Source organism: Vombatus ursinus, unplaced genomic scaffold (genome assembly GCF_900497805.2).
Source record: "Vombatus ursinus unplaced genomic scaffold, bare-nosed wombat genome assembly UNPS02014807.1, whole genome shotgun sequence".
NCBI classification, from domain to species: Eukaryota; Metazoa; Chordata; class Mammalia; order Diprotodontia; family Vombatidae; genus Vombatus; species Vombatus ursinus.
Window position 1 is genome coordinate 54780395 of NW_020954585.1, and position 12036 is coordinate 54792430.

At 37.8% G+C, this 12036-nt stretch overlaps 1 protein-coding gene across 2 annotated transcripts in view; it reads left to right on the top strand.

Annotated features, from left to right (window-relative positions):
- LOC114052259 (cAMP-dependent protein kinase type I-beta regulatory subunit) overlaps positions 1 to 12036 on the top strand; it is a 247615-nt gene that overhangs the window by 142649 nt on the left and 92930 nt on the right. For both annotated transcript variants that reach the window (XM_027874783.1, XM_027874784.1), the window contains 2 exons: positions 5688 to 5749; positions 6484 to 6530. In XM_027874783.1, coding sequence (XP_027730584.1) covers positions 5688 to 5749; positions 6484 to 6530 — 109 coding nt within the window. The remainder of the gene's footprint in view (positions 1 to 5687; positions 5750 to 6483; positions 6531 to 12036) is intronic.

Sequence of the window (12036 nt, forward strand, 5' to 3'; positions counted from 1 at the left end):
AATGAAGAAGAAAAGCATTCTTCCCTCAGCAGTACTTAGAAGTAGTTAGTGCAAGTGCTACCCCTATTTTATAGTTGAGGAAACCAGCTAGGTGGCATAGTGAATAGAGTGCAGGGCCTGGAGTCAGGAAGACTCATCTTCTGCCTCAAATTCTGCCTCAGACACCTACTAACTATGTGACCCTGGGTAAGTCACTTAATACTATTTGCCTCAATTTCCTCATCTGTAAAACGACCTGAAGAAGGAAATAGCAAATCACTTTAGTATCTTTGCCTAGAAAACCTCAAATGGGTTTGTCAAGAGTCAGACACAACTGAAAATGACTGAGTGCATACATACACACGTCCTGCCCACCACCATCCAGCTGTAAAGTGTCAGAGATGGGATTTGAACCTGGGTCCTCTCATTCTGAGGCCAACCTAGGAGATGAATCAATCAACAAACATTTTAGCACCAAATACATGACAGGCCCTGGAAATGTAGAGACAAACACAAAGCAATCTGTAGTCTCAAGGAACTTCCATTCTACTGGTGAAGACAACATATACATATATAAGAATTTATAAAATAAATTCAAAATAAGTAGGAGGTGGTTTAGAGAGGGAGGGCACTAGAACCATTCCAACAAGCAGATAGAAAAGAAAGACGTAAAAGAGGGTAGAAGAATTCATTTCCCTCCACCAGAGATTGGGTTTGTGATACACAGAATAAATTAATGTCTTTAGTTCACTAGGCATCATTCAAAATAAAAAAAAATTGTTGCTAAATAGTACCAAGAGTCTTGAGGTTTGCTAACATCTGTTTACAACATTTGAGGAAAGAGAATCAAGGATGAAGGATGATACCCACCTCCTGACAGAGAGGCAATAGACTAAATATGCAGAATGAGACACATTTTTTGGACGTGGCCAATGTGACAATTTGTTTTGCTTGACTATTCATATTTGTTAGAAGGGTTTTGTTTCTCTTTTTTCAATGTGTGTGTGGGAGTGGGATTGAGAAAAAATAAATGCTTGATAATAGAAGTTTTTTTAAAATAAAAATTAAAAAATCAAATATATCTGAGGGGGAAAACCCATCCTTCATAATATATAGCAGTGGGATTAATACCTGTCTGGAATTATTTAGTTTGCTTCTCTGTGGCTGAGTCCAATCTATGAACTAGTTGTATTTGAAGGACAAAAACATGGGATTTGTTGCCTACCTTCAAGGAGTTTATTCTCACAGTTTATTCACACAGACCAGTTAGAGAAAAATGCAAAATATTTAATAAAGTTTTAAGTTGGACAGAGTCAAGTGCCAAAATATGTGGTACAGATAATAAGGGGGTGGGAAGACAAGTTATTTGAGAGTTTTTAAAGACATGTGCCACCGATTGCATTAAAATCCCCAAGAAATTATTGCTAGATTCAACTTGAAAACTGTTTTTATTCTTGCAGGGTCAATTTATTGAACATGCCAGCATTAGTGAAGACAGAAAAGGCCAGTGCCTTTTAATGCCATTAAATTCCTGAGGAGTAGGAAGGGATTGAGTTTTGTTTGAAAGGATGTGGAAAGTGGAAAAATAGTTATTCAGCCGAGGGGAAAGTTGGGAGAGTTGGCTGATAGGACTTGTTTTAATTTACTTTTGATGGGCTAGAACTCTAAATTCTTGCTGGCTTACTTCTTTTACAGTTATTAGTTGTGGGGGCATCTGGTGCATTATGGTTTCATCTTTGGGAAAAATGGGTCTAACAGGCGTTTCCTTTAAATGAGGCTGTCAAAGGGCATTACCTGTGTTAAAAGAAAAGGCTTTTGTCATTTATGGCACAAGCTGGAATTTCTCTGCTGCTCATTCACCCTCTTCTGTCTTATGCTGTGTCTGTGTAGGTAGAGTGAATTAGGGAGAAGAGAAATCTTTGAGATAATTCAATCAGGAAAAAAAACCAATTTGAATCATTCAGAAACTTCTAGAGGGCAAGAGTGTTGTGCCTTCTTAATTTACTTCATAGAGTGCTTGGCACAGTGTCGAGCCAGATCAAGATTTGTAATTTTTTTTTCTTCTCTGTATTAGGTTGAGGGAAGTAGAGAGAGCTCAGTCTTCCAAAATAAGGACTTCAACTAACAATTTAATTTTATCTAGGAAGAGAGAATGAAAGTGTAGCTGGGCACCCCTTTGACCAGGGGATTCCTAACATGGGTCCATTGACCCCCAGGGGTCTTGTGATTATATTTCAGGGGGTCTGTGAACTTGGATGAGAAAAAAAATTACATCTTTATTTTTCATATTATCTCCCCCATTAGACTGAGAGCTACTTGAGAGTGGGGAATGTCCCTTGCCTTTCTTTGTATCTCTAGACTCAGCTCAGTGCCTGGCACACAGCAGTTACTTATTAAATGCTTACTGATTTACTGACTGTAGCTAAAATTTAGCATTTCCTTCAATTATGAATTTTTTAAAAACTATTCTGAGAAGGGGTCCATAGGTCTCAGACTGCCAGATGGGTCCACGACACACAAAAAATTAAGAACCCTCTCTTAGATGATGTATAAATCCAACTTGTCCAAGCCAAATTCAGGATAGAGTGGGAAGAACTATACTCCTAGGGAGGCAGGAGTTAAAAGATAATTTATTTCTTTGGGGGGGGAATGACATAATTATAATTTTGTATTGTTTTTGTATCACATTTATATTTTATTTATATTTATTTATATGTTATTTATATTTATATTAATTTATATTTTGACATATCTCCCCCTCCCCTTGAAATCCACTTTATAATAATGAAAAAAAATTAGGCAAAGACAGATGATACAGTGATGACATGTGCAACATTCTGTCCCTGTTAAGGTCAAGAGGAGGATCATCTGTTTTCTGTGACCAAGAATGGTCTCCACCATTATTCAGAGATAAACTTCCTTTTAATATTATGGTGGTTGTGTATATTATTCTCCTGGTTCTACTTAATTCACTCTGTATCAGTTCTAGTTTTCCAGTGTTTCTCTGATTTTCTCATATTTGGCAATTTTTATTGTACAATAATAATATTATTATTCACTAGTAATTTATTAATATACAATAATAATATGTAGTATGCTTGAGCCAACTCAAGATAGCTGATTATTATATTTTCAGTGTGAGCATTTCTACTTTGAAAGTTGGCAAGTACTATAAATTAGGGCTTGATTTATTATTTTAAGTCTTGACTTAAGAAAGTGATGGAAAAAATGTAGATCAATGTAGATTAAGCTTAAAAGTGTGTCATGCCTGCATTTGCCCTCCTAGAAAGCTGATTGTTAATCATTTACCAGCACACTTCAGTTAGGTTCATTAGAACTTTCCTTTAAATAAGATTCGTGCTTTTTATAAACTGTTCCATAAAAAAAAAAATGCAAAATTGTAAGTAACTTATTAAAGGGTCTCCACAATACAGCTATTTTCTCACCCACTTTTTAGCCAGCAAACATACTTTTTATTAAGTTACTATACTATTATATTATAATATGATATAATACTTATCATAATAATATTATTTTATTTTATTATAAGAATTATAAGATTATAGAGTATTAGAGATGGAGGTGATAATAGAGGTTACCTAGTTCAAAAGAAGAAACTGAGGCCCGGAGAGGTTAATAATTTGCTCAAGGTCATGCAACTTAATGGTAGCTAGGTAATGACCAGAACCTAAAGGAAAATAGAGAGAAAAATGAATATCCTGGATTGTGAACAGGACAGTGAAAAAGAAACATTTGATCTTCAAAAGCAAAATCAGAAAGAGTTCACTCTGTAAAAAATTGTACTGTGATGTTTCTTGGCTCTGACTTCTTTGTATCAGTTAATACCTCAGGACTACTCATGTAGCATGTTTTCTTGAAGGGAAAAATAGTCTCAACTTTTAACTGGTGAGCGCCGTTTCCAAGAACTATTTTTTAAACCAGTTAGGACAGGAAATAAGCTAACCTTAGAATTTTATAGCATGCATTTCCTACCTAAGGATTTTAACAGCCATCAAAAGCTCAGTGGTCTTTGGAATGGTTTAGTGACTCCTCTTTTGTATGACTCAAGTAGTCATACAAAAACAACACCGGGTAGTCTTTATCCTTTTAAAGGCTTTGCTTATTTCCATATATTTATAAAGGAAAGGAATTTGCAACCCTTTCTGTTTCTATAAACCTAGCAAGATGTAACAAGTAGTCATGTGACCTTTTCTCTGTTCCTCGTGGGACACTCCATTTCCTCTCTTCCAGCCTTTGGATTGGCTGTCCCATATGCTTGGAATGCTCTTCTACCTCAACTCAGCCTCCTAGAATCCCTCTCCTTCTTCAAGATTCTTCTCAAGCATCACCTTCTATATGAAATCTTTCCTGTTCCTTTCAAATACTACAATTTTCTGTATCCAACTACCTTATATTAATTTGTATTTATTCTCTTTATATTTATTCTGCGTCTGTATACGTATGTCCTTGTTAGCTCCCCCCCTCCCAGAATGTAGGCCCTTTGAGAATAGTAATTATTTCATTTATTGTATTTGTATCCTCAACCTCTAGCACAGTGGCATGCAGTAGGTGCTTAATAAATGCTTGTTGATTGATGTGACCTTGGACGAGACTTTCCCTCTTAGGGCCTCAGTTCTATAAAATTAGGGCCTTGTCTAAGATAATCTCCTCGATTCCTTGACTCTTATATCCTACAGTTGTGTGGCATATAATAGTGGAATAGAAACCACCCAAACTCCCCCTTTCCCCCAAAAAGGTTTATTGGTGGTTTTTGTTTTTAACAGCTCATTTTCATAGAACCCTACATTAGAACAGAGAAATATAATTATGCAAAACCAGCCAAATAAACCACTTTGTCTGATAGCATATCCGATATTCCTTGTTTTATTATCTCTCTGCTGAATTGGGTTGGGGTGGTAGTGGTGTTTTTTATCAACAGTATTCTGGAACTTAGATTGGTCAGTGCATTTAATTTGAATTCTGATGTCTTTCAATGATATTTTCCTTTGCATTATTGTAATCATTGTGTAAATTGTTCGGGTTCAGCTTTCTGTTCTCTGCATCAAGTCTCTCCTTGTTTCTCTGGATTTTTTTTTTCCTTATGGAACAGTATCATTTCATTACATTCACATGCTATGATTTGATCAGTCATTCCCTAATCAATGGGCATCTGTGACTCCTTAGGAGATGTATATTTACTCATCTAATTTCATAGTTCAACAAACATCTCCCCACCAACTTTGATTTTGCCTTTGTCAACTCATTGTTGGACAAATTTAGAGCCTGTGCAATCCAATTTGTGTACTGTTTGCATTGCCAATTTCATATGTAAATTTAGAAAATACAACATACAAGCTGCTTAATTTGCACAGTGTTTCCATTTCATGTGCCCTGTTCATGTTAACTATAGTATAATGTCAGTTGGTTGAATCGGCATGTTAAGCATTTCATATATTTAAACATTCAATCTCAGCTGCAACAGTTCTAAATTTAATATGTCATTATTAGGCTTATTCACATTTGCCCCTACCAGTGTTGAGTTTAAGCTAAATAACTTTTGTTTTGTTTTAATTAAAAACAACAAATAGCCAATTTGTTAATAAATAATGGCCAATAGAATAGTTTATTGATCTTTTACTTTAAAATATAAAGAAGTATGATTTCAAAATATGTATATAACTGCAACTCAAATGTATTTTGTTTTCTAGTGACATATTTGATGCCATGTTTCCTGTCACTCATATTGCTGGAGAAACAGTCATACTGCAAGGTAATTTTCTTCCTGTATTTTCCCTGAATAAGAGCCAATGTCTGCAGGAATTTCACTGTTTAATTCCATTTTGATAGAAATATAAGAAGAAAATCATTTGTGCATTACAGAATTTATTAAATGTGTTTTAAGAACAGTGTGCTTAGCAAACTGTTATGACCCTGTTCCTAATTTTCCCTCTTCACTAAGTATTCCATATTGATAAGATCCAGAATATTGCTTTTAAATGGTATGCAATTTATCTAGGCATGGTGGTCCATGCTATACTTGCAGGTACTAATGGATGCTGATTCTTGAGGTTCAATCAAGCTTGAGAGTTCTGGGCTGTAATGAGCTAAGCCAATTGGTGGCTAAGTCCAGTACCAATATGGTGAAGGTTCTTTAAGGAGAGACAAACCAGCATAGGTCAGAAACAGAGCTGGAGAATGCTGTGTTGATCAGTAGTGAGGTTGGACTGTGAGTAGCCCCTGAACTTTAAGTGTGGGCAAGATAAAGAGACCCAATGAAGGGAAAGAAAGAAAGGAAGGAAGGAAAGAGGGAAGGGAAGAAAGGAGAGAAAGAGAAAGCGAAAGAAAAGAAGGAGAGAGAAGGAAAAGGAAGAAAGGAAGAAAAAAGAAAGAAAAGAAAAACAATAAAAGAAAGAAAAAAGAAAATGCTGGTGTATGTAACTTACATGTTTTTAACTTTCTCACTACTCTCTGTATTATCTTAAAAAATATTTTTTTCTTCTCCAGGAGATGAAGGTGATAATTTCTATGTCATTGATCAAGGAGAAGTTGATGTAAGTATTTTCTGTTAACCTCAAGAAAATATGAACTCTGTTTGCTTTTGCTTTTTGATGACTCTTTAACTTCACTTATCAAATCTCATTGCTGGCACCAGCTTAGCTTTTTAGAAGCCTCTGCCTGTGTGGTATATTTATCAATTATATTTTTTATGGGCAAAATTTTGTAGACCACAAAGGTGCTCACTTCAGTCTCCATTCTATATATCAATTTAGATCAGTATCACTTGTTTTCACTAGTCTTTCATCTTTTCAGAAGTCCTGATTAACCTCCCTGGACCTCAGTTTCTTCATCTGTAAAATTAAGAGATTGGACTAGATGACCTCTGAGTTCCCTTCTTGCTTTTGATCTATGATCTTATGACCACTGTAATAAAATCTCAAAAAAGTGTGTAATCTCTAATCAAAAAGGCCTATTGTTTGCTTTCTCCATTCTTACTGTACTTTCACCCTGCGGCAAAACCTTAAGAATAGAAAGCTTGATATCAGTCCAGTTGCCAACTTTGGACCTCTGAGGAATGTTCTCAGTTCCAAACCTTTCTTTCTTCTCTCAAGTCCTTAGTATTTTCCCCCATCACAAGAACCAGCCTCTCTCAGACTCCTAATCTATTGAAAAAATAGCAGCCATCTATCATAGGCTCTCTCTTGTCCCTTACTTCATATCTTAAAATCCTCACTACTTCCCCACCCATCCTCTCCCTCCCTTATAGCTATCTCTGAGGAAGAGGTGCCCTTTCTTACCTTAGATACCTTTTCTCTCTGCACTGATAATTCCATCTTCTCCATGGCTTGCCCCATCAATCATTCTTTCAATCATTTTCAGCCTCTCTTTATCTATTGGCTTTTTCTGCAATGCCTACAAACACACTCAGATTTACCCCTTCCTTAAAAACCTTAATATGACCCTGCCATCCCTTCAAACTATTGTCCTGCATCTGTCCTCCCTTTCACTGCCAGACTCCTGCAAAGATTGTCAACACTGATAGCTTCCACTTTCTTATCATCCACTCATTTCTCAATCATTTTGCAATCTACCTTTTGACCCAACATTCAACCAAAGCTACTCTTTTCAGGGTTATCAGCATTCTCTTAATCGTTAAATCCCATGGTCTTTTCTGAGGCTTCATTTTGCTTGACTTTTCTGCAGTTTTTGATACTGTTGACTATTCCCTTTTTTGGAACACTCCCTCCTTTCTTGGCTTCCATGATGTTTTTCTCCAATGGTTCTCAGTCCTGAGACCTTTCCTTCTCAGTCTTCTATGTCACATCACTATCCATCTCCTACTTTGTTAGAATGGATTTTTCCTAGGGCTCTTGCCCTGGAAGCTTCTTCTGTTCTCTCTCCAAGAGGTGCCCTGTGTACTTCTTTGACTCAACATGTATAAAATGGAACTCACAAATTACCTCTCCTTCCCAATTTCAAACTTCCCTAATTCTGTTGAAGGTACCACCACCTTCCCAATCATAGTTTCATAACCCAAAACTCATTCTTGATTCTTTTCTTTCTCTCATCTAATCACCTGCAAATGATTGGTTGTACCTCCACAGCATTTCATATTGTCCCCATCTCTCCACTCACGTAGTTACTGATCTAAGCCAAATTGATCTTAGCACATCTTTACTAGACTACTATAATAGTTTCCAAAGTAGATTTTTAGCTTCCAGTCTCTTTACTTTCAATCTTTCCTCCACATAGCTGCTAGAATCAGCTTTGTAATGCATTTGTCTGACCATGACACTCCAGTGCCCATATGATAAAATGCAAGCTCCTTAGACTGGCATTTAATGCTCTCCAGTCTTGTACCTTTCATCTTGTACCAATCATTGGCACAATTGGTGTCAAAATCATTTGCCTTTCTAGACTTATTTCATAGTATTTCCTTGTACAGACCTTGCATTCCAACCAAACTACACTACTGCTTCTTCACTGAACTTGATATTTCCCCACTCTGTGCACTTGTACAAGCCATTCCCGATGCCTGGAATGCATTCCCTCCTCATCTCTACCTCTCAGAATTCTTGCCTTCCTTGAAGGTTCAGCACTCCCTCCCTGAAATTTCCCTAATCCTTAACAGCTACTCCTAGAGTTCTTTCTCCTCCATTTTTTTCTTGCATAATATTTGTTTGTGTACATGCTGTATATTTGAGAGCAGAAATCATTTCATTTTTGCTTTTTTATGTCTAGCATCCAGCACAGTGCCTTTTGTACATTCTAGTTTTTATTAAATGCTTCTTGAATTGGATAGAGAAACAAATTAGCAAGTTATACCGAGAGGTCATTTTTTTCCCTAAAATGTCATCTTCATAATAAGTATCCACCTACAGTTTTCCTGGCAAATCATAGAAAACCATCAAAGAATTTCTCCTTTGTGGTAGTGTATGCTTCTTTCCAGTTTTGCCACAGCTGGTACCACAAAGCTGGCTGATTCTGAGCTGTGCCTGGGTACTGAACCCTCATGCAGTCCCAAATGTTGAAACACAGTTGCCAGACTTGATGGCATTCCCTCTTCATGAATGGCATTGTAGGACTGCGTGTCACCCAGTGAGGGCTATTTAAAGGATTTTTCTTCTCACTGAACCTCAGGCAGCAGTTTGCAGCTATTTTAGTGAAAGTTATTACATTTAAAAAAAAAAACTTTTTTAGCAGTTTGTTCGTGTCGAATTGACTGTCTAATTGTAGTCTTTCTGGAAACTGAAAAAACCTTACCCTCTGCCTCTGGAAGTATATTACTTACACAGGAAATCCTTCTGACTCATTGTTCCTATCTTGTTGGCAAAATGTACATGTTAAGTACGCACCACAGAAAGGTTGTTATATTACAGAAAATTAAAAGGTAAAGCCGTTTTCCTCCTTTTAAGGACCATTTCCACCTAAGCACGTATCAGTTTATTAGGTTTGAGACTTCTGATGCAGGTTTTTTATGCAGACTGAAAAAACCTGCACTGGTTTTTAGATCTGTCTTAGCAAGAAACTGAGGCATGAAGAAGCTTGCTCATCGAGTTGCTACACCCACAAAGGAAGTCTGTGGTGGAGCTAGGATTAGAAGGCACAACTTCCTGATTTCTTGTCCTGTGCTCAAACCACTTGACCACATATTCTTCTCCTGCTGGTAAAGCATTTTTCTTTTGAAAAATAAAAAAAAATACATAGAATGGCCAACAGAAACTACAGACATGGACAAGTACAAATATTCAACTGGCTATTTGATGCAAGAGAATGGGAACAATATTCTCCCCGAAGGTCTAAGGATGGAATGTGGTATTGACAGAGTGCTTGTGACAGAGGGCTTGGTGTTGTGGGAGATACAGAAGAAGTATAAGAAATAGTTCCTCTCCTTTAAAGATCTTAAAATTTGCTTGGAGAGACATTGCATATGATATGACAGAACTAAAGACAGAATTTTGCTGAGTGATGGATTGTGTGGGTAAGTTGCAAAGTGCTATAGGAATTCAGAGGAAGGAGATGAGGGAGGGCTGCCACCATCAGGGAAGGTTTATGGAGGAAATGGGTCCCAAGCTATGAACTTTGCTTTCTCGTGATTCATTATTTAGCTCCCAGGGGGTAGCAGAAAGAACACTGAACCTGGGGTAAGGAAACATGGGTCCAAATTCTTTGACTTCTATTCTTAGTAAGATTCTGGAACCCATTAGAGGGATGCTTTGTGAGAACTTGGGAAGGGAAGCTGAGACAGCATGATGTAGTAAAAAGCTTGAAGTCAGAAGGGCCTGGGTTGAAATCCCACCTCCCTCATATGCACACTGGTTCTGTGACCCTGAGTAAGTCATTTTAATCTCTTAATTCCCAAGCAATTCCTTAAAACTGTATCATCCAGAGAAGGTATGGCTTTGCATTGGTAGAAAGTTTTTACTGGGAGCTCCCTACGCCAGTCAAATAAGAGGTTTAGTGTAATCAGCCAGCAGTCAATAAATATTTAAGTGCCTTCTATGTGCCCAGTGCTTTACTAAGCCCTGATAAGATAAAGAAAGGCAAAAACAGTTCCTGCTCTCAAGGAGCTCACATTCTAGTGGAGGAAACGGCATGCAAATAGGATATAAACAGGTTCAATTGGAGATCACGCATGCAATTCATATGCACAGAATGGTGAAATGTGGGCTAAACAGTAGCAGGGACCTGAGGCAAGAAGAGGTGAGATGGCTTGCTTGGAGTCATAAACTAGTAAGTGCCTGAGAAATGATGTGAACTTGAGTCTTCTTGACCCCAGGTACGGTGTTGTATCCACTGTGCCACCCCAATGCCAGTTCCCCTGTCATGGGGTGGGGTAAGGTGGGGGGGCCCTTCAAGCAAAAGGTAGATGACCACTTAGTGTTGTGAATGTTTCAGAGGATATTCTGATTCAGGTACAGTTTGGGCTTAACGCCTCCTAAGGTTCCTTCCAACTTCATCCCTGACTTTTATTAGCTGTGTGATCAAGGACAAGACCCTCAATCTCTCTGAACTGCAATTGTCTTATTTGTAAAATGGGAATAATGCTACTTAGAATGAGTTACCTCACAAGGTGGCTGTTGGGAACTTGCTTTGGGAAACCTGTTATTCACTTTAGCTCAATCCTGTCCAATCCATCTGTTTGGGGTAGGTCTGACTCAGGCTAGCACTCTGTTAGGTTGAGTTCCATAGGGAAATGAAATGAGTCACTTGTAGATCATTCAGCAGTTAACAAAAGAAGCTTTACTTAGCCATAGCATAGAAAGGATATTCAAGAAGCATATATGAGCACTTAACTTAGGGTTGGAAGGAAGGCATATGTCTTCTTCCTCTCCAACCCCATCTCCATATGGAAATATATCTGGTCAGTAGAGCTTGATGTGGTCTGGCTTTGGGACAACTGCCACTTGGGCAGGCCTTTTTGTGACCTTAAGTAGTCAGCAAGCCATGTTAGTCTGGCCAGAGGCTACAGGGAAGCTGCATTAATGGAGGCTTAGCTTGGGCCTTGGGCCAGTCAAGTCCCAGGAGCAGCTTTATGGCTTTTGAGAGAAAAATTGAGCCTCATCTATGTGGGAATAAAAGGTATATGTGTGTGTGTGTGTGTGTGTGTGTGTGTGTGTGTGTGTGACTCCTATCACACAAACTATTTAAGGAGCTCATATTATCAATACCAGTAATTGGAGCCTTTTCTTGATACTTGACTTCATATTCCTCCCTTCAGAATCAGAAATCTCATGGGTCCTGCATTCTGTCCCTAAAGATATTTTCCTCTATACCTTTTTTCTATTAAAGATGGTAGAAATGATTAGAGTAATTTCCTATTTCTGCACTAGCTGTAATTACTACTGCTACTACTGCTACTGCTACTACTACCACCACCACCATCACCATTACTACTACTACTGCTATTACTACTACTACCTCCACCACCGCCACTACCACTACTATTACTACCACCACCACCACCACTACTACTATTACTATTACTACTACTACTACCACCACCACCACTACTACTACTACTACCACTACTACAACAACACCACATGTGTTTTCATC